We start from the raw sequence: 24034 nt of genomic DNA, 5'->3' as shown, positions 1-24034 counted from the left end.
CCAATATGTAATGGATTTACAGCCCTTTCAATTAGTCAGTATTTGCTTAGGACTCATTATTTTGTCTTTGGTTAAGTAATCAGCCCAGAGACTCATGTTCTGTCTAATTCCTCTGAGCCAAGTGGGTACAGGGCACCTGACCTTTGAAATGGCCATAGCTGGGAGGCAGAAATAACCACTACTCCAGCAGAGACACTGGCTATTTCAGCTAATCCTGACCCCACAGGCCAGATCAATGCACCTTAGTTTGCTACTAATGTCCTTACATCAAAATGATGGTTTAGAAATGTGGATCTATGGCTCCCCACTTCAGCTGTGCTGCTAGAAGAGCAGTTCGATAGTCCCTATCATAAATAAATCCGGTACCTTGTCCTGAAATCATTACACTGTAACCAACATCAGCTACTGTGGAAATTTATAAAACTTTGGTAGAAGAGGTTAATAATAGTTAGCATTTTAAGCCTTTGCAAGTGAGAAACAATTTTACAGGGAGAGGAAGAAGAAAATCAATTGATAATTTTACCAGTTTCCATTATTTCCCACATGAAGTAAACTACAAAGAGTGCTACTCGGTGGAACCATGTTTTGATGCCTAAGTGAAGCTATAATAGTCAACAGAACACTAACACATAATCCCAATTGCAAGCAGGACAACAAAGATAGCCCACAGAAAGCATTGCTTTTTCATATATTTAATCTCTCTCCCCCAAATGTAAATATGGCTAGTGTTTTTTTTCATAATGGACTTACAGAGAAGCTATAAAGGTGTTTATTGCATCTGTTATGCAACAGGAGAATTAAGGAACACATAAGCCTTCTGTATTCGTCACAAAAAGTAGCAATGACAAGTTTGCAAGTTGCTATGTTGGCTTCTCTAACATCCACAGTGTATTTCAGCACACAGTGACTGGGGTCTGTCTTCCACCAGATATGTGTGAAGATTTTGTAAGAAGAGGCCAGCAATAAAGAATCAAGAAGGCAGAGTTTTACAAATGCTAAAGCAAGAAACCCTCTTTTTTGTCCTTAGAAACATTTTTAATAGTTCAAAGCAAAAGAGGTTACTTTACATGTAGGTGGTGTTCCACGCTAGGGCTTTGTACTATCCCTCTTTCTCTCTATAGGCATGTATGTGTATAGATACACATATATATTTATAGGGTTTCTTTCAGATTTGTCATGATTCCAAGAGCCAAGAAAAAAAAATCTAGAAGAAAAAAAATTAGGCAGCAATAATTGAGCCTTAATAATAGTCTAAAAATTATGGGGACAACTGATTTCTAACAACGATGAACAAACTTCATTAGGCACATGAATAGAAATCTATTTTGATTTTGGGCACCACTTACTGTGAGATGCTGGAAAAGCCATGCTCTCATGATATTTGTTGCTACTTTGGGGAAAATGCCTCTTTTCTTCTGACGCTTTTTGTCCTTGTCTGGGTCATCGTCATCCCCTGTACCAGGTGAGGCTACGCTGTTGTCTAAACCGTCTCCTGCAACAAAGGGAAAAACAGGAAGGAGACATTTAATGAACAAAATATAGAAGCCAAAAAGTATTATTAATTACCAACACACTAAATTTGCTAGATCAGACACATACTGTTTCTCACTATATACAAGTGCTGATACAAATAAGTAAAAATTAGAAAACCATGTCTCTCCAAATACTAATTTTGTGTTTCACACATGCATATATCATTATTTCAATTAAATTGTGTGCTTGACATAGTGCAATAGCTCTTTGTCAATTATGGGATTCAATGTGGGAAAACCTGCCACAAGAAAACCCATTCACTGTAAATGCATCCCTACAACCATTCTGAATACGTACTATAAGTAATCAAGTTAAATGTTCTGTAGTCTATATATTCAAGGCCCTCTGCAGAGGTGGCAGTAACCATGTCACCGTTCAGTGCACATAACACACTGTCAGATGAACCCCTCCCCATAACCATCACCTCCCAACACACATACATACGCACGCACAAACACGTACACTTAGTATGACCCTGCATACAGCATTTGCATGACATGAAAACTACATCTCTGCATCAGTGATTATTATCATTAAAAAAAAAAAAAGAAAAAAAAAGATGCACATCAAGGTAGAGCTCTCACTTAATCAGAACTTTCCATCAACATCTTTCTCTTCTGTGCTTTTCCCTGGCATTAATTGTGCATTAGCAAAAATCATTTACTTTTAACAGTCATAGTTATTTTTTCTTGCCCTCCAGCAAAAATGCCTTGAAAGCCTGCCTGGAGGGCATCTAAATTATGTATCTGAAAAACTCTTCTGGCAAGGCATTGCAGGACCCCTACTTTCTTAAAATTCATACGAGCACGTCTTCCTGTTTTTGGGAAGGCATCAATCAAGAGCAGCAATATATGCCATATTCCTACATTAATATTTGAACTAATAACTTTAAAAAAAGGAAAGAAACAAGATCCGACTTGTGACATAATCAAATGCAAAATAAATGAAGAATACTGGGACAGCACTGAGACTTTATAGATTGCTGTGTTTTCCTTACACATCATTAGCCCGGAGCCACACGAAAGAGGAAAACAGAGAAGTGGAGAGTTTATGCTCCCTGCTGGTGTTTAAGAAGCTGAGGTCCTGGAAGGACATCTGGGAATTGTGCTGAGACGGTGGTTTTTGTAATTTAAGAATAGACATTCATTAGCAGTAAATGCCATAAATCCCATGCTAAGTAAAAACCTTGTCCAAGAAAGCCTAAAACAATAAACTCTGTGCTCAATGTAGCCTGAGCTAGATGCTCCATAGCTTCCTGAGGAATGCTATAGATTCATGAGCTAATTCCTATAGCTTTGTCTAGCTCTGTAGTGCTACTAAACAAAATACATTGCTGCTACATACAGTCCATTTGCTTCAAAACTTGCATTTCAGCTCCATCTTCCCTCCTGTGCCAGATCACCCTTCTTCCACTGCCTCCCCTTTGAAAACCCAACCCTTTTGGACCAGAGAGACAGAAAAAGCCACAGCAAAGAGCTGGCAGATTAATTTTATTGACATTTCCATTTTCACTGCAATGTGATACCCTCCATCACATGGAAGAGATGACCCTCACTATTTACAGACTGACAGGCCACTTCATTACAACCACCCTGCCCCAAGGCAGAGCAGCTCCTTTCCATCTGCCCAAACACCAGAGCAAGACCCTGAAGTCACTGCTCTCTTTCTCATGCTTCTTTTTCTTCCTTTTTTTTCTGATTTTTTCCTGTTTGTTTCTGTTAAATACAGAGAAAGGAGACTCAAATCACAGCAATCAAAGAGATTATGGAAGCCCTAAATGCTGTAACCAACTGTTCGCTTTTGCAAGATGTTGGTCATTTAGAAAGCCCTCCTATCCATTGCTCTGTACATCCCCGCCCCCCCCATATTCCACCCTACCCCTCTCTCTCTCACACACACACTCGTGCGCGCACACACGCACACACACTTTCCACTATGCCAAGGAACTGCTGCAAGGCAAATTCTCACAAACACTAATGGCTTCTGACTGCTCCTTGGCAACCCCAGCATTTTAACCTGGGTGGATATGCTCTCCAAAATACAGACACTGGAGCTATCTCATCAGCTGTTCATGTGACACAGATGGAGAGTGGCTATTAGGAGCCAGGCAATGGGCCTTGGGGATCTGAGGTGCTGTACTGTAGCCTCGGGCAATTTTGAAAAGCAGTACCCAGAGTCGGGGGTGGGGGGGGGGAAATCCCTACTGAAAGTGCAAGTTTGAAGTCAGTCAGTCCGTTTGTCTATCTGTCATGCAGATAAAGATATATTTGTCTCTTTATGTAAAAGCTATGTGTGCATGCACAGGATGTGTGGACCTGCAAAACTTCTGCTCTGCACCACCCTTTGGCATCACAGAAGCATTTGTTCACTCTCTGAATGGACAAATTCCTGTTTGTCTGCATATACATACTTTCCTGTTTGTGAGCATCCTCAGCAGGAGGCACTTACATGCTAAATCAGTGTTGAGACCTTTTGGAGAGTTTTAAAAAGCCAGTAGCAGCCCAAGAGAGGAAAATTCGGCTGAAGCTCCCATTGCCTTCCCACCTTACCCGATGATGAGTCAGTGCTTCCCCAATCTATTCCGTAACCTCAAGGAAGAAAATTCAAATATCGTACCTCCAAATGACCTCAAAAGATAAATACAGCAAGATTTGTTGCTCTTGGTGAGCTACAGACACAATCCTGTTAATTTGTATTGTCATGTCTTTAATACGACTACAACTGCTCACACTAATGGATACTGTTTCTAGTGGCAAGAAATCATAGAAGTAGCCCATAACAGATTTTTCAAGATGGCCTGATTTGCTTTTTGGATATGGAGATCCTGATCCTAGTCTGCTGTATCCAAATAAACACAACTTACTTTAAATGAAGAAAACAAAATTATCAACAGTGAAATAAAGTGAACTGACTTGAAAGTCATACTATGGCAGAATGGATCAACTATATTTTTAACTGCTGTATGAAGGAATCTAAATTTAAATCATTTAAACCATCATTACAAGTGATTCTGCTCATGTGAACTGTTCATATTCTGATTTGGATGGTAATTTGTAAGAAGATTAGAGTCAAATTCTAATTTGTATGGAAATTGCAACTATATAAGCACAATTACCCCAGTTTTCTAGTGGCAAAATGAAGTCTAGATGTTGGCCCACTGACACTCTCTTTCGCACAGCAGAAAAAAAAAAAAAGTGACTTTCTCCTGCTCTGCACACTGTTCACTCATTTATTCTTGTGCAAAGAGTACAAGTGATAACAAAACCCTATCACTGTTCTAGGAAAGTGGAGAATTCTTGAGTGGCGCTCTCTTTGTGGAGGCGTCAATGACAGTGCGGGATTCAGGCCAGTAGAGAATTACACAAATTAGCCAGCTTGTTTCAGATTATATCAATGCTGTGTAATAATCTCAATAACCCCTGTAAGAGATGGAGAGAGTTTAGATGAAGTTCGTTTGCAAAGTGACCCACAGAGGATTCCTTAGAGACCTTCTCTTCTAGCAGAAGGTTTTATGGAGGATGCTGAAGTTGCAAGTCTTCTTCACACAGTGGGAAGTTGGGGAAGTTGGACTTCCACACAAGCTCTGTGTGCAGATACTTTGCACATTTTGAGGGTTTCTTCCCACAAGACAAACTATTTTACATTGAAAGCAAAGGAGGCTACCTCTTATCTTAAAAATACCAAATAGCTAGTTAGAGCAGGGTTGCCATTGCATCATAATTTCAAATTTAACTTGCTACAAACTGATTACCTTGGACAGTTTAGCTTGCTGACACTAATGTTCACACTACTGAGGAGTTTTCAGGAAGCAGAGTCCAATCCTACAGAAGGCCTGTCCAACATTATTGCATCAATGAATTCCTCTTTGACAGTCCTCCACACTACCACTATTATCTCAACCCTAGTCTTTGAGTTCCTCACAGATAAGGCCCCAGCAAAAGATTAAGAAACTGCTGTTTATAAGATGCTCATCTAGTCTTTTCACTATTTGTGAAGAGGATAACAAATTCCCAATCTGTTAAAAATGGTAACTGAAAAAGATAACTCAGTCAGGCCAAAGTACAGAAGCCCAGATTCAAACTCTAGAAATAGTTCCTATTACCATCATAACAAGCTGAGCAGTAAGAAAAGTGATTTCTGGAATACTATATTTTGGGAACCAGTATTTGAGTTCCTTCACTGTCAGAGGTCCCTTACAGCTTATGGTTTACCATGCTAAACAAAAAGACAGAAGAGAAGGGGTATCTAAAATGAGGGGGAGACAAGACACTTCACCGTATTTTCTATGAGTAGTGCAAGCAATATGAAAGTGAAGTTAAAGGATTCTGAAAAGGAAAGCTGCAGTGCACTATGCTGATCTTAAGTAAACTACTCTACAATCTTTCAGTCCAGTATTTTGATGAGTAGAATATGTAGATATGAATGCAAAACAAGAAAATCGGCATGCAGCTTATAGTCACATTTGCAATTATTTGTTTGTACTTCTAATGCGTCCATCTGGTCACATAAGTATTGTAAATCGTTATTAATAAGGATGTTCAGCTTAGTAAATGATCCACATCACCAGCAGAGAAAAATCTTAAAAATCTGGTTAATTACCACTGCCAAAAAGCTGGAAAGAGAAGTGTTTGAATATATTTTGAAGATAAGACAGTCTGTGCTGTAGGGAGGACTAATAGTGAGGGAAGGTCAGCTCCAGAATCAAAGACCCTTCAGGAGAACTCCTTATCTCCATTCCACCCTGTTAAAATCATCAGGCTTTTTAGCCTTCCAGCTTCAGAAGATCACAAGTCTTTGAATGAAGTGCTGGCTATGGGTTTGGGGTTTTTTCCCCTCCTTTTAGCGATCCCTGTTCATGGAAGTTGACTTAGTGTCCTCACACCACAGAAGCAATGTTTTTCTACTGCGTCTTATTGCCTGGGGAAACTGAATTAGGACAGGTTACGGGTGGCAAACCTGGAATTTTGAAAACCACAAACAGTTCAAGCAGGCATCCCATCTTAGAGCTGTGCCATCTTCAGCAGTGCTCTGCCAGTACATGTGCTGGTTTTTCTGAATCAGTTGACTGCAGAAGGAAAGAAGCCATCAGAAGCTGTCCAGGCATCCTAGGTTAGCCTGTATGCTCAGTCATCACTTGCCCCATCCTGGGATAGGGTGTCCTCAAGTGAGCCACTGTAATCAGCCTCTCCCTTTTTGTGTCTCTGGAACACCAGACGTGTCTCATGGTGGCATATAATGTTTCAGTGAGCATCTTGGAGAGAAAGTAAGGTTGGACACTGGTGCACTAGAAGGTTCAGGAAGACTTCAGACATATAGCACTACCACCTCTCTTACTACATAGGATGATATTCTTTTGCCCTCTGCAGCAGGGAGGAGATGAAGACCTAGCCCTCTCTCTGCTGTTCTTTTGCAAGGTCTTTTACTTTCCAGAATGTAATCCAGCAGTTCCATTGGGCTGTTACTGTGAAGATGATGTACAAATTTCACACAGTCCAAGCATTAATAACTATTGTAAATTCAAATAGGAATAAAAGGAAGAGAACTGAAGCCACTATCAGACACTTCACCTAAAAATCTGTTCTACTTGATCTAATCACATTTTAGCATAGTTTGCCAGTCAGGAGCAAGTCCCTATTGCCATCTGGCAATATGTGCTAGAGGCTTGAAGAGTTGCATGGTATCTGGTATCTAAAGTGTATTTACAAGTGACAGAATAAAAACTGATCCTTTTCTATTTCTGGATAGGCACCCTTCTATAATCACTAATTTATTTTATTTTCAGAAAGGCATTTGCAAATATTTCATTATTTACTCAAAGGTAGGTATGACATTCCAGCTACGTTATTGTTATAGCTACACACGCTATAAAATTGGTGATTCACATCTTCCAAAACTATTTACAGAACTGCGATGTTTCACATTTCCCCTTTTACTATTTTCCTGCTGAAAAAAAAAACCAACACACCAAAAAACAAACAAACAAAAAAAACCCACCAGAAAAAAAGCCTGGATTTTTGTGCCTTTAATTGTCTGTGTTTAAATCTCGTGTTTATTTGTGAAGTGAATCGAGAATTCTTAGCGATTAAGTTCAAAAGCCAACAACGTATTTTTCTAGTTTTTAAAGACAGAACTAATAAACGGCGGTTTAAATTTTAAGCTCTTCTATACAGCCAGGAGGTTCGTGGCTTGTTCGCTGTGATCCAGCATTTTTTCACATCAGGTGAAAAAAGTGTTCCAATGCAGACAAGGGGAACAGTAAAGCAACCTGCTAATTGCTGATCTCTCTTACGTTCCTGCTGTGCTAAACTGTCTGGACATGTTGACGTGAAATTTTTCTGCGATTTTCAAGTGACTAGTTCATGGCCCACTGCCGTGGAGTGCAGGAGAAGGGATGAAATGCTTTAGTTTACATGCAACATTTACTAACTGTGTGGGTTTTCCGACATTAAAGAGGGGACAGTGACCCATGCCACCTTTTTCACACTCAAAAGAGCACTGAAAAAACAATCTTCATAGGCTTACCTCAGGCTTCCCTGGCCCTTAACACCCTCCCCCCAGGGTAGGAGCAGAAAGAGAAAAAAGAAGGGATTTTATGCTCCTTTCTCTTCAACTTTTCAGGCGGTATAAGCAGCATTTAGCAAATTCAGCCTCCAAATGGCTCCAAATGCTCTGAGCTGCAGGGGCTCATCCTTTGTTAGCCTCCCTCTATTTACACAGGATTTACTCAGGCTCTCCACTGAAGAGACCACATGTTTCTGACAGAAAGCACTTCCATTCACACTGCATCAGGCAACAGGATTGTAACCACTGCAGCTTCACGTTGACCTGAGATTAGGGATTTCAGCAACATTGAGATGGTAACAATCTGCTAACTAACAAAAATTATCCATGGAGAACTCTGCTGCTTACTCCAGTTAAAACTACTGTGGCCAGATAGATTACTTAGAAGGACAATTAAGAACTAGCTACTGTCAAGAATATGTCTGTCCATCTACAAATAACATACACACAGAGAAAAATATCAGCAGGAAAAAAAAAAAAAAAAAGAGGAAGAAAAAAAATCAGACTGCAGCTTGGATTAAAACAATTTCACCCACTGGCTGAAGACATAAAGTGTAAAAACAGACAGATGGACACATATGTAAATGTGGCTGCATTTGTTTCTCTGGAGCTGGCAAGTTAGTAATAACAGTATAGTTTAATAATTTATTTTCCATGGTATTTTCACACTGGTTAACTGGGCAGTGGCAACTTCTATGCAGAATTTCAGGAGCAGAATAATTCCTTCAATCTAAATGCTACTGGGGCAAATAAACTGAACTAAGAAACCTCTTTTGACTTTACCTACAAGGACCCAGTCCTGGAACCTGATATCAGTCTGGGGATTTTTAAAATTTAGGTTTTGGGTTTTTTTTTTTACACTCAGTTTAGGCAGTCAGGACTCCTGCACTGAGATTTTTCCAGATTTACTATTTGTGTAAGGGTTTTTCAGAATGGATTACACACGCACACAGGCATAACAATCATTGCTGGTAGGAGCTTGTGCTTTTTTGCTGAATAGCCTTTCAAGGGGCAAAAGAAAATTAGATGGGAACACAGGGCCAGAAAGGACCACACAGATCCAGTTTTTGATGAGTTTTATTTTGACATTTTAATTTGGCAAATTATTTTGCTTCTGCAGGAAAGGACAAAACAATTTACTTCTGTAATAGTAACTCATACATGCATTCAATAAGCACGTAAAAAGTACATGGTATATTCTAAAGTTCTCCATAGTATATCATAATAAAGCTCTTCTGGGCACTCAATGATTCATTTTTAGTGATCTCTCAAATGCCCTTATCCACAGTTAACACTCAGATTTTATTAAGGAAGAAAGCAGGGACAAATGTCCACTTAAGTCCCAGCTCTCAAATTCAACTCTGCTTGCACTGCAGTACCTAAAGCTAAAGCTGTTTTAATGTTCTATTCACCTCCCCTGTGTGGCATTTCTGCTAACACAGAGTTCACAATCTTTCAGCCCCAAACACAGAAGGCTGCTATCTTCAAGTCATCCAAGGAATGTGCCAGATACTATCATCTCCTCTGTAATACAAAGAACCAGAAAGAGGCAGAGACCAAAAGGAAACCATACTGATCAGGTTACTAGAGTCCAGAAAGTCTTTCCCAGAATGCTAAATGTTAATCTTTGAACCAGCAAATGTTATAATTAAGATCCTTGTAGTTGGAGGAAATGCTAGCTCAAGAAGTCAAAGGTACAGCCATTTGAAGCTGTACTTTTTTGCACGTCTGCACTAATCTCGCACCCCTCATGCTGGCACAACCACCACCAAGCACTTTGTTCTATTCAAGCAAAATTATCGTTAATGTCAGTGGCAGTTTTGCCTGAGTAAGAAGTGTAAGACCAGATCCTTGTCTTGTTCACACAGAACTGCAAGCACTGCACAATTCCAGAGGAGACATAATCATTAAAACTTGTGGTTTATGCTGATTTATGATGCTTTTCTTTTTAAAAGTGAAATTCACTCAGTACCTCACCCAGAAAAGTGTTCACTGCACTTGTTTCTATGCTTTTTTAACTTCAGATCTCCCCTCCCCACCTCAGCACAAGTTGGGAAGTTTACTCCCAGGGTTTGGCACCTAGGTTGAAGGAAAGCATTATTAAATTAGGTTTAAGCATTTTGTCTGCTTCGATAATTATTTTGCAGTGTGAATGTAAATAGCTGTTATTCTGTTTAAAATTTTTATCTTATTGAACACTGTCACACAAAATGTCCTTGTGCTGCTAAATGAAATACTTTTAAAAATGCTATTTTATATATATTTTAGAGAAGTAGTTTTAGCGTCCTCATAGTAATTCTGTTAAGAATACCAGCTGCAGACTTTGGCTACAGCTGAGACAACAGTAACAAGTCATTAAAAAAATCAGGAGATGAAAAAAAAATAAATCACTTTTTTTTTTTTCTCTAAAGCACATTTTCTTTAAGAGATAATTTCTTTGGGGGGATTCTTTATCCTTGTTTGAGTAAGTGGGATGTTCTCAGTTTCCTCAATCAACTGTACCGAAGTTAGCATACATCAAAAAGCTGTATTTTATTTTAAGTACCATTTGTTATTTGCTCTCCTGTTATTTTAGTTATTAGAATAATATAAAATGTGGGCAAAATAGGCGAGTTCAAGTAAAATTCTACCTGCAGCTGAAGTTAAGTAATTAAGTTCAATAGTATCATCTTATCAGTATTTAACCTTTAGCATTTTGCAGTTGTTTATATACAGCAGAATATGGACAACTTACAGTAGATGATGGCTAAAACCTGTACTCTTCTTCTTCATTAAATCATTAATGTAGTTTCTTTAAGAATAAAAATTAGTGGGTTTTTTCAAAGACAGATAGCCATCAGAGCATCTCAATTTTCCCTAGAGCTGCCACAAACTTAAAAAATGTGAGGTATTTTACTGTCTTGCAGTTCCCCTTAAACAACATGCTGTTGGACACAACTGTTTGTCCAGATCCCTAAAAATGATGCTCACTAATACAGCAAGAATCCATGTACCGTCCACATTAGAAACCTCTCTTTTCACGGTTATTTAACTATTAAAAAAGCATCAGCTGAAATATTGCATGTAAGTACACATTCATGGGATATTTTCATAATTTCAAAAAAAAAAGTTAGAAGTAGAAATGGAGCAGATGCTTAGTCCTGAGAGATACTAAGTTAAAAATTTCAGTTATTAAAACGGACATTTGTTAGGCCAGAAGACCAAAATGCACAGTAGTCTATTTTAAGATGTATTTAAAAAAAAATATGAAAGATGGCTGAATGTTTAATTAACAACAACAACAACAAATGTTTTAATAGAGAAGTGTTAAAATGAGACATAAAAGCTTTTTCCAGGTGATAAAATGTGCACAAATGTGTATGTTACATAAAACACAAATAAGAGCACCATCTCGGTATGCATTCACAAACACCTGAGCAGCATAAGAAGAGATGCTTGCTGTGAATGCATAGTCCAGGAAAAAAAAAAAAAAAATACAAAACAACTCCAAACTTGGCAAGTCTTACATACCATAAGAGCTCCAACACCTATGCACAGTAGGGTGGATTAACCCGCTGGGTGCTGCAGGCATATATATGCACCTCCTCCTAACGTGTTCATTTGGCTGGCAGTCTGGAAAATGCCAGAATGTGAAGGGTTACGTGGGAACACTGACAGTCTGCTCTTGCAGGTTTAAGTTAAAGTCCATACTCTAAATATAGTGTGCTGGGTATTTGGAAACATAATTAATAATGTTTATAAGTGGTATGCTATTTGGTGCTCACAATAAAGGGCTTGATCTGATGTTCACTCCACTGGCGAATCACGTTCCACAACACAACCACGTGCTTTGGATCTGCCCATATTTGCTTTGGGTACCATTTTTCAGGAATCTTTTCCTCCAAGGGGCCTTGTAAAGGTAAAGTATAACCCGTCTGTGCCTCATATGCTATACACATACAATGGATGCTTAAAACCGGCTACTGGAAAGCCCCGAAAAGTTTTATCGTTCACCTGCAGTAGACAGGTGATAAGAGCAAGCATTTAAGAGCCAAAGCCCGTACACAGTCCTTGCTAGTTTCTTAGTCTGGCTTCAGCCATGAGGGAAGATACAGTTAGGACTATCCAAATTCCTCAAACTGGAAGAAGCAAGCATAAAGACATATGAATTCTGGCCAGAAAATTTCAAGTGGCTGACAAAAAAAAAAAAAAAAGACACAAAAGGCTCACAGGCAACTTATTTTCTCCCATTGTAATTTTATTGGATTGTTTTGGGATAATATGACTAAAAAACAGCACCCAAACTATGTCTGCACCCAAATTATCCCATAAAATGCTTTGGACCTCGTTTAAGTGATCAAAAGAGCTGACATCTGATGCTCTGCTTTTCTATTCATAACCTGTAATTTCATTTCAAGTCTTTCATTGTAGCAGAAAGTGCTGCATAAGACAAATATGCAGTGCCTACAAAGTCTTCCTAGACTGGTTTGTGTCCCTGGGCTGTTCCTAGGGAAGAGCCTCACAAGTTGGGCTCTAGGGAACTTCCACCACCCCACTCGCCCCTTCAGAGGGCTGGCTATATGCAGGGACCCCAAATAAAAGACATGGCAAGTTATGAGACTTCTCTTCCTTCAGGTTCAGAAGGGTTAAACTGAGTTTCCCTCTGGACAGGCTGTTCACCTAGCCAGTTGGAGCGCTGACATGTATGCCGTAAGATCAAACCTAAGCCCCACCAATCAAACAGCAGTCTGGACTAAATGTGCTGATGCAGCAAATTTCCAGATCTTGATCACACTAGGCAGGGGAGTCATTCTTCTCAGTGATAAAGTCACTGAATGCACTCTTGAGGAGATAAAAAATTAAGAACTGGCTGACTTTGCACCATTTGGTGAGGTATTTACTGCTGACCCAGAACAACAGAATGGTCATGTTCTGATACCAGCTAGGAATCACTGTAGACATGGTCATCTTTGACTCCCTACCACAAGGCTGTTCACAGGAATCCTTTCTTAGCTGCTTAGTAGCATCAATCCAGAAACTACAGCGTTTGAATACATTAGAAGAAACTTCACACAGTCCCTTCTCCTCTCTCCTTCCCCCCACCTCTTAAAAACTCTGAGAAATTAGGCCAATGACATTATCCCCCTTTGCCATATTATAGTTAAGGTATTTTTACCTGCATTTACTATGTCAGTTTTTTAAATTTACCAGAGATTTATACAGCAGCTAAGAATTGAAATGCTAATTACATTTGAGTATTATCTAACACAAGATATTATATTCCTTTTTCTGTTACTGGCTCAGAAAGGGACCTTCAGCAAACTTTAGGGAAAGATTTTCAAAAGTGTTCAAATGAGCAAGGAACACAGTTTTCACTGAAAACTGCTTTAAAAGTAACACATAATATTCCTTTTGATAGTAATTGATGATGGCTCTTACATAAGTGAATATTATGTATTATTACTTTTAAAGACAAACATGTCAATGCATTCCCGTCCTTATTTGAGCATTACATTTTTGCAAGTCTGAGTATGGTTATTGTTTCTACTAATGCTTCTTCATCTCTAAATACGTATCGTAAAGAGAACATGCTTTCTTTATATCCTGAAATACTCCATTAGAAGGCAGGTTTTTGGACATAAGTACTTGTGATCAAAATAGATACACCAGACATTTTATTTCTTTTCTTCTTCGGCTAAATAGCAGTATTTCCGTTTATGTAACTAGGAGCAAAAGCAACTCTTAGTGCAACAATTTCAGTAAAGAGATCACACAGGTTTTTGTATCTGTGGCTGACCAAAATTGTGAAGTAAGAACAGTAGTGTCATCCAGTCTTTATCTTCCTGTAGCACGCGTGGGAATTTGTTCTAAGAGACCAGGTAAAAAAATAAGATTTGGCACTTCACGTTTCTACCACCAATGAACTCAAAGACAAAACACTCTATGGACCTCACTCTTCACCTGCCTCACACACTGTGTTTCTGTCAGCATGGATGATGCACACAGAACAGCGCAGCTTTCCCAGGGAGAAGTTCTCTGAGGGACTGGGACCTGCCCATGCTGCCAGTCTTTCAGCAGCAAGGACGCTTACATGTGCATCAGCCCTGCGCGTTTGAATGGAGATAACTTCTTCCTGGCTCTCAGAGTGCAGCAAAGAATTATCACATGGAGTGCAGGTTTGGACCATTTTTCTGAAATAAGAAATACCACTGTTCATAATTCATTTATGAATCACTAGCGAGGCCCCTTTTCAGCCCCTTTTACTTCCTACAAAATAGGTTCATCTGGATGGCGGCAAGGAAAGAAAAGCTATTTTAAGGCAATGAGCAGGCCATACTTTCCTCCTCAACCAGCACCACTTTCTGGTGCCCATGGTAGCTCTTCCCATACATGTTAAAGGTTTGGTAAATAATGCAGGTCTGGGCCCTGGCCATTGACGATTTGCAGATTGTTCATCCTTAGCAGCAGCACCCCATCTATTACAGGGGAATTAGTTGACAATACTACTACTTGTACCAAAAAAATAAACTAATTGGTCCCTGAGGATAGCTAGGTGCTTGGGAAGTCTTTTTAACAAAAAGAAAAAAATTATCTCCCACAGTGATTTGCCAGCCTTCCTATACTCTATCCAGCACATTGGGACTTCTAAATTACATACGATAATTGACATCAAATATCTGTCCCATCAGTGAATATCTTTATTAGCATCAAAATCACTCACAACTAGTGTTCCTCAATGTTATTAAACAGAACTTGTTCTAGGTGTTGCCTTACTAATTAGTCAGGATGAGCCCGAGGAAGAAAATCTGGGTCATGTTAAATTAATTGGAATGAGCATGAAAATTAGCAGAGCAAACTGCATCAATTTTCTATAGAGAGCCTTTCTTCATGTTGAGAATAAAAATGGATATTATGAGGCATTAACCAAACTGCCTTCTGTGACTGCCAAGAGGTGTGTTACAGTAGCCCAAAAATATCATGCTCACAGATTTTCAGAAGTTAATGAGACATTTCCAGGAATGGTAAATACATGGTATTAAAATGGGTGTGCCTCTTATGGGAAAATGCCAAGTCATTTCATGTTTATTCAGGCATAACAAGCTCCTCAAAATGAGCATAATTTAAGAGGTGAATAGTGCAAAGAGGGCTAACATTCAACTAATTTTCCTTAAGAAAGAAAAGATTAAATTGAACAAAAAATGAATTAAGAGGTTTACAAATCAACAAGTCAACCATCAGATTGCAGCCTCTTCTCAGTATATTCTCATCAGCCCCTGCCATGAAGTTTTCAAAAAATGTCCCGAAGGCAGGGAACAAAGCGAGCAGAACTGATTACAGCCACACTCACCGCCTTGCTGTCTAAACTCTGTTTGGCTTCCTAATGAGCTCACTAAAAACCTAATTCATCTCCCATAACCCTTCTCAGCCCTCCTTGAAATTCACCATTATGGAAATTACAGATGAAACATTTACAGGCTGTGTTCAAATTACTGCTTCTTCAACAGGCAGGTCCCTGACCCTCACAATGAACACAATAGAGGTATGTCCGGCATGAAACCACTCGAGCCGCAGCCTATAGAATAAAGAGGCTCAGGAAGGTTAAGACTTTTTCTCATGGCGACAATGATTTCCGCATTAATGCTTTCAGTTCCATGAATACGGGAATTTTGTGGGTTTGACAGTATATCAAATACAAATTGTAATTCAGAAGGGGAGAAATGAGTTGTACTGATGACAAATAGCTGAAATAGGCTAATGTGAATTCCCAGCCTGTTCATGAGGAAACTCCCTCAGTTCCTCATTACATGAAGTCAAAATGATCCTCACGGCACCTAGCCTGTAACTGGAAGATTACTGAATTGATGGATCCTTAGTTTAAAATGCAGCTGTTTTATTCTGCTTTAGTAATTAATTCTTTTTCCAATACCATATTGATTAAGCGTAGACCCTGATAAAGTTCAAACTGAGAAGAATCTCTAGTGACTTCCTTAGTTGCTCCAGAGACTCAATGAAAACTTCCTACAATTCCACCTGCCTCCTCAGAGTGCTGATCCAATGAACAGAACAGGTTTTTTCTCATAAATTAGTTAGGCCATGTGGAGCTGTATTAGCTGATCGTTGCTTTTGTCTCTCTACTTGCTGACTTGCTTTTCACTTTTGCTGTCCTTTGTGTTGTCACACACAAAGTCGGAGTGCAGCTGCCATGCTGAACCCGAACCAAGGTAAAGAACAAATCGTACAAACTACATTTCCCCACCCCCCTACACTTTATACAGCTGCAACTCCCTGAGCAGCACTGCACTCAATAAGGCCGCCTGGGATCCAACTAGCAGAAAAATCTGTGCTGAAGCATGCAGTCGTTCTGTGGGACTAAAGGGGGGGGGGGGGGGGGGATGAGTAACCTGTTTTCTTCAAGACTGCTCCACCTTTTGGGACAGATTATTTGCTGCTTTGTTTTTAGCAGCCAAATATCCTTGTATTATCTGATTTTTACTTAAAGAAAAAAAAATAAACAAAACACACACACAAAAAACACCCTGAAAAACCCCAGCCAAAAACCCTACAAACAAAACAAAACAAAAATACCACAAGCCCAAACCACACACCTAAAACATTACAGCCACTTGAGACAAGAAATCACCACTTCACCTATAACAAGTGGGACATGGGTCCTTGTTGACTAATAGTCAGCTGGTGGCTCTCCATGAATGACCACTGAAAACACAGTAGCATATTACTAGAAGCAGCAATCACCAGCATGATGCTGCTTTTCAGAGAGTCACCTGTACCAGGAATTACAGGCTTCTGAATTAAAAAGAGCATGGAAACAGGAAGTTTCTCAGATTACAGCCAGTACAATGAATTTTCTTTTCTGTGAAAATCAGAAATACATTTATCTGAAAACATTCTCAGCGATTTATTAGTATTTCTGCCCCAGTATACCCCAACCCTTCTTCTCTTCCTTCTTTTTCCCGCTACCTGAAAAAGAAACAGCGGTGCCTTCTGTGCCTGTACACTACAACTTGAACCTGTGTGTCTGATGGGTAATGTGCTGTATATACTGGTTTCCACAACACTGCTAACAAGTGATTTACAGAAGTAAAGGATCTCAGGGAGTGTCAGGCACACCAGATATTAGCAATCCCTCTTCTGGTGACTTATTAGTTAACGAGACTACTTAAAGACTAAGGGTTTCATTCTAGTTTCATACTATCTGAGGCCCCTGATTTAACCTCTGCCTTCCCACCAAGGCAAAAGCAAGTTGGCTTTCAATATCCCTTTAGAAGAATCTGCTTAGTTTTGACTCAGGCAATTTGTATCTGAAGAGCTATGTAACCAAGTGGGTGCAAGGACAGTGGTGGGCAGCCTGTCTGCATGGTGGGCCAGGATAGATAAGGGCATTCCCCACCTTCAGAGCATTCTTCCTTGGGGTGAAAGGTCAACCTTCACAGATGTCTCCAGCAGACACTCAGTTGTCAAAAGGTTGCATCATACGATTCATGCAGTCACTGTTAACAATGCACTGTTCTCATCCAGATACGTAAACAGGTTGCACTTCTAAATAATTTCTTTCTTAAAGACAGCTTGTTTTTTCACCTGAGTTTTGTTCAATTATCAAAAAAATAGAAAAAAAAATTAGAAAAAAAAAGTAAGGAATACTGAGATTAAAAAGAAAAAAAACAAAACCAACAACCCCCCCCACAAAACAATCCAACTCCCATTCGCCAATTCTATTCTGTCTTCGTTTTCTGTCAGGCTATTCAGCAGAAGAAGATGCTTCTGGTTTATTCCCCAAAAAGAGAAATAAAATCACCATATCCCAAAATGTCTAATAATAAAGCATATAGTTTGGAGGAAAAAAAGTGCACATTTGGTGAAATGGAAGATAGCAAGCTTTTTGTCATAAAAGTTACACAGCCAGAAAAAACAAATTAAGAAAATTCTGTTCAGCTTAATATAGTCTATTCTAATTTCTTTCATTTAAGAGTAATAGACTAACATGAACCCTGTGTGGACAAGTACAAAAAGGAAAATTGTATGTTCACATATTTATTACAACTTCATATTTGCCTGGTGCAGAAAGTTTATTTCTCAAGGAACACTTCAGAAATAATTGGTCTTAGTTGCTACAATAGCCCAGATTTTTGATTCCCCATGCCTCCAGATGAATAAGATAACAAAGAATTCTTCTTTGTTGAGGACAGTTACTTTAAAGCAGCTTGAAGCTATCACAATACAAAACAAGTAATTTGTTCTAGAATGGATTCAAACAAGCTTATCAGGATTGTTATCTATTTATAAATTATATATTTAACAGTAAAATAAGACAGACATGGCTGGAATGCTACGCATGGGGAAACACAATTAGAGATACGCAAAATTACTCAACCTAATCTCAAGCAATAGAATCTTAAGGGCACTGGGAATTTCTAGAGGAATTAAGCATTATATGTCATAAAAAGCTCAATTAAATACCCTTAGAAACCAAGCAGAGGTTCTTTCAGATCTTCCTGCAATACATAATCCTCCCAAATGTAGAATGTTTGCCTCTTCAAGCATCCCTTTTCTGTTTATTCTTTCAGACAATCTATGAAAAACACACTTTAAAATAGAATTATAATAAAAAAGTCTTCTTCAGTGCTTTTATGTTTCATATTTCACATACTTGGTCATCTCGAATTAATAGGAGTCAATGAAGATACACATTCTTAAAAACGGCTGCAGCTTCATTGGTCTAATCTATGAACTTTAAAGACCTTCATTTTATGAGCTTTCCTTAGGCTAGGTATTTCACTGTTCTAAAAACAGGGTTATGGACTGTTAAGTTAAGCACATGTTCTGCATCAACATTTTAGTTTCAGCAGGTTATTTGGTGCCAGGTTTGCCAGTTAGTATCATCAGTCACAAAATGTGTGCTTATTTCTCTTAACAGGTGTTTTGAGAACAGCACAGGACAGGAGAAAAACACTTCTAATATATTAATTTAGTATCTATCCTTAATTCTGAAAACCACCTTACCGTTCCCCCAAAAGCACGACAAAATTTCACCTCACGTGTTTAAGATGCAAAGAGATGGATTTGTCTGCTCATTTGTATTGCACATTATTTCTTATCTAGTAATGGGTTTACATCTACTTACAGAAAGCTACCTTTTCTTGTGTAACTGATTTTAACTGTAGAAGAAAAAAGTAAAGCTGAAGCAAAAAATCCTAATATCCTTTAGATAAAGAAACATAACCAGGGACTCTCATTCAGTCTGTTCTTCTGAAGGCCATTTCTTAGTGTTTGCATCAGCTGATGTACATGGAGAAGATGTGAAAACAATCTAAAACCAAAATTGTCTTACCCACATCAGTAATTCCACAGAACCGAAATAATACCTTGCTCTTTAGAATGAATAACAGGAAAACATAACAAGATTTACACACACACACTGCTGTTACATTTGTGGGTCAGTTGAGATGGAGCTTCACAATTCTCACAAAATCCACATGCACAGATACACACTTCTTGCAGGTGTTACCTCAGACTTGGTCTGCTGAGAAGCAAAGTGAATCCCCACAGCTACCCTTGAAGGTTTAAAAGCTCAGGTTTTTGTTTCTAAATGCCCATGAAAACATTGCCGGTGCTCAGAGGCCTTTTAAAACAAAACCAAAGCTTTTAAAGCTTCAAAAGCGGTCATGGGAATTTGCTTATCAGGAGGGAATCCTAAATGAACGTCAAGATTCAGTTCCCCTGGATGTGACAATAGCCATAGCCTCTCTGCAGATCTACTGATTCTTTTAACAGATGTGTCTGATTCAAGCAAAACCTGATGAACCTTTATCCATGCTGTACATTTTACAAAATCTACTTTTAAAAGGTTTATGTCCTACTCTTCTCTGCCATACTATGAAAAAACAAAAACAAACAAAAAAAAACACCCCAAAAAAAACAAAAGGGAGCACCACCAAAAAAACCCTACCTTTATAGATAATGTAACTAAGAAAGTAAGAGAAAGACCACCCTTCCCAAAGCCATCAACTAAAATTAAAAAAGAAGGGGGGGGGGGGGGGGGCGGAAAGAGGGCAAAGCTTAGAACTTCTACTGTTATAACCTCAAATATATACAAGACAGGAAGAAAACCAACTGGCAGTTGCTTTTTAATGTATGAGAGATGATTTACAGAAAGAAATAGTATAATGCTATGTTAAAGGTCTACTTTGAAAAAACTTGTGTTTTTTCTTTTTAAAAAAAGTCTATGTTTTCTACCTCTAGCAGTCTAAAAACAAGCTAAGAAGTTCCTCACAAGTTGTTTAAAGGACTGTTATAAAAAGGCAGCAAGAAAGTAACATTTGAGTAGATCAAGGCTGCCAAATCAGTTATTTAAAGCATAAGAAGCCTGGTGGAAAAGAAGTCTTTCTTCTGAAAGTGTGAGATACCGGCTTTTGCTCAGCTTTAATGATCACACAAGTGAAAATCTACGGTTTCACCTGAATTTAACAGCAGCATTTCTGCCCACCATTCTCCCTTTTCTTTTGGATATAATAATCTCATTTCACTTTGTAGAAGTTGCACCCCAGTCCCATGAAACAAGACAACTCAAGAACAGCTAAGGAGCATGAAGAAGGCACAAGAGCAGAGGACATGATGCTTTTTTTGTTGTCAGAAGCAATATCCTTTTCAAATTATCTAAAATAAATGAATCATGCTGCAACAAACAGCTGTTTGATGGAAGACTGAAACAGAAGCCCAATACGTGGATCCCCCACTGGACTTCTGGCTGTGCATGGGTGTATGCTGCTTGTTACAGCCACAATTTGAACTAGACCCTTACATCCAAGCAAGCAAAGCAGGTCCAAGTGGATTGTTCTAGAGTTTGCCTCAGCTGGAGGGTGCTTTTTTGCATAATTTACAAATTATGTGCTAGACAAGTTCTTAGTCTCTTAAGAACTGAACCTTACAAGGAAATTCTCTAAGGAAGCATGTGAAATGTTTATATGTGAATAGACAAGGAGAAAAAATACACACACATCCTTACTAAGAACATAAGCAACTCATCTGAGCTCACGTAAAGCAGTCATAAAAAATAACACGAGAAAAACTCAAATCTATATTCTTTGATTATATGAAAGAAAATTACAGAAAGATAAGATTTTTTTGCTGCACAAGCACACCAAGACTGAATCGATTCTGCTTTCAAATATACAGACTGCTCCTATCAACTCCCACTGAAGTCAGAATTTGACCTATTGTGTACTTTATATTCACATCAATGAAGTTGGTAAGAATGCAGAAAATTGCAGAAAATTCTTTACTCGTTCTAAAGTAAAAGGATAGCTTACTTCTCTTAAACAAAACTGGTAGCCATTTGGAAGAGCTTAAAGGAGGGTTAATTGGCATACAGTAAACCTGAATTCTGACAGTGTGGACTTCTAGCAAAAATGACATTCTCTTTGGTGGTCCTAGGACTGTAGGATTAGTTTACAAGAAAGCAGTGAGGGGTTTGAAACCAAATCCTGTATGTCACTGATGAATTACCAGATTAGAAAGGCCTGACTATATGAAACATATTCCTGCCCAAAGCCAGAAGAGAAAAAAAACATCAAAAAAGGGGAAAATCTGTAGCTGAGCCTGAGTTATAGATTAATAGAATGAATGAAAGATCTTAAAAAAAAAAAAAATCAATAAATCCTTTCTTTCCTAAAACCTTGCTCATAGAGCTTTTTGCCAAACTATACTCAAAGCTGGGAATATGAACTGTTAATAAGATCTAACTCAGCGAAATAATTAGAATAATCAATTCACAGCTAAATGAAAGTGTTTCATCTATCATTGCAGATATGAACTACAGAAGATTTTCTGGAAATGGATAAGGTAGGATGAATTTCATTATTCTGAGACAGAATAAAAAAACAAAATAGAAGAAAATGGACACAAACACCGTGGTTAGCTATCACCTATGCCTAACTCAAGTCACTTAAGTAAGTTTATGAACTTCAGGGAAGTCCAGATATGTTCACTTGAAACTGAAAGAAAACAGTCAAATCTGTACATAACTAAAATTTAGAAACATCTAGCACCAATAAGATTGTCTTCATTATGTTGTGGGTTTTTGTTGTTTGTTTTTTTTTTTGGGGGGGTGGTGGGTTTAAACTGGAAAACTGCATTATTACTTCTTACTTGGACTGAAGAATGAGTACTGCAGTAATTTATCTTTTTAAATCCTTGCACATGAAAAGCACAGAAAACTTCTAATTGCAAGCCAGCTGAGATGCTAGTCAGATCAGCTTAACCCTGTTTCCCTAAAATGAAAGGCATCTATATGCATTAAGCCTTTTGGTAACCTCTAAATCTTAATTGTGTAATACCTTAAACTAACAATTTAGCATTTTACACAAAATGAATAAAACACTACTGAAGAAAAATAAGACTTAAAACAAAACATTAAGTCTAACGTTTCTCATCTAGAAAGTTATGTCTAAATACACTACACAAGAAAGTTTTGAAACAGGATTTTTTTTTGTACTGAAATACAATTGAACATGGCGACGGACGTTTTGCACAAAATATATTATGTATCTGAATACACAAAATGAATCTTTAGTGCATGGACTTAGAAGCTCATGAAATCTAATCAAAGTGTAAAGTTAAAACAAACAAAACTTAGCAGCTTTCTTTCTAATGAAAATATTTGTAGTTTAGGACTACAACAAAAGTGTCAGTTGAAAACAAATCCTACAAAGGCTGAGGTGGTGAATATTAACCCTACTGTGGGCCTCTATTTCAATAACATGACTTGCAATATACAGACTTAAGCACTGTGTAAGTCCTTGCCAGACTGAAGTCCTACTTTGGCTGTCAAAGGCACTTATGAAAATAGAAGGTCCATGATGATGTACACATAGGATCTTTAAATCCTTTGCCACTTCTTTTCTAAAAATATTTGCCATTGCTATAAAGCTAATTATTACATAAAATCTTTAACAAGTGGCAATCATAATTTGGACTATAGCTTAACACTGAGAAACAAAAATAAAAGGTAATAATGAAATAATAATAAAAAGGTAACAGCCTTTTGACTGTAGAGAAGGCATGGGGCTTCAATAATTTTCTCAAGGCAGTGAGATGACAGTACAAGTTACACTCCTTGTGTTTAAGTGTTCTATGGACTGAATATTCTTCATTCAAAATGGTTTTCTTTACAATCTGATAGTACAGATATAGATAAGAAAATATTATTTTTTTCCTGATATAAAACCTCCCTTCATACTTTTCACAAGAAACTTCTTGATACAGAACATTAGAAGACCAAAATAATGCGTGGGCATGAGCTGGATGCACAGCATACATGGTTGTTTTAAACAACTGAATTAGGTACCCAGATGAATGGGACTTCATGAACACTAAGTTGTTGCCTCAATGAAGCACTTGGGAACACTGTTGTGAGCACCAGGACCTCAGTGTGTTAGGTACTGTACAAATAAAGCAGAAGGACAATCCCTCTCCCTTTTTTTTACTGGCAGAAGCCCAATGTAGCTCCATTGATTTCAGATGCATTAGCAAGGGAGGGCCTGATCCAAAGCTCACTGAAGTCAACCAAAGTCTTTCTGTTGGTCTAACAGGCTTTGGATTAGTCCCTAAATAAGAACAGATTTTGCCTCAGCTAAAGGATTTCACTTAAGCCCTCTGCTTGTTCAAGCATCTAGTAGAAGCTAAGAGAACACTGCGGTCCTACTGAGTAGGAGGCTGTATTCATCCTGAACTATCCCCTTTAACAGATGTATGGGGTCAGGTCCCATGAAATAGAGAACCATCAGTAAGTGGTAAATCTGAGGTGGGAGGAATTAGGAAGGCAGCTCCAAGCTGAAAAATTCTGATTTGTGCTATTTAAGCAATGTTCCATCTTCTTTAAGCAGGAGTGTAAAATTAGACAGGGAGTTCATGCAAGTTTCTGAATTTTACGCTCGTAAATTATTTA

The 24034-nt window shown here is 38.3% G+C and overlaps 1 protein-coding gene across 12 annotated transcripts in view; it reads right to left on the bottom strand.

Annotated features, from left to right (window-relative positions):
- The window catches only part of MEIS2 (Meis homeobox 2), a 175549-nt gene that overhangs the window by 121342 nt on the left and 30173 nt on the right, over positions 1-24034 (bottom strand). For 6 of the 12 annotated variants that reach the window (XM_062619342.1, XM_062619344.1, XM_062619341.1 and 3 more), the window contains 2 exons: positions 11605-11706; positions 1347-1492 (listed from right to left, as the gene is read on the bottom strand). In XM_062619342.1, coding sequence (XP_062475326.1) covers positions 1347-1492; positions 11605-11706 — 248 coding nt within the window. The remainder of the gene's footprint in view (positions 1-1346; positions 1493-11604; positions 11707-24034) is intronic. The other 6 variants (XM_062619346.1, XM_062619347.1, XM_062619345.1 and 3 more) reach the window with 1 other exon arrangement.

The sequence above is a fragment of the Pezoporus occidentalis genome, unplaced genomic scaffold, assembly GCF_034315485.1.
Source record: "Pezoporus occidentalis ecotype Australia unplaced genomic scaffold, CSIRO_AGI_Poc_V1 ctg21, whole genome shotgun sequence".
NCBI lineage: Eukaryota > Metazoa > Chordata > Aves > Psittaciformes > Psittacidae > Pezoporus > Pezoporus occidentalis.
This window is presented reverse-complemented; position numbering and strand designations above follow the sequence as displayed.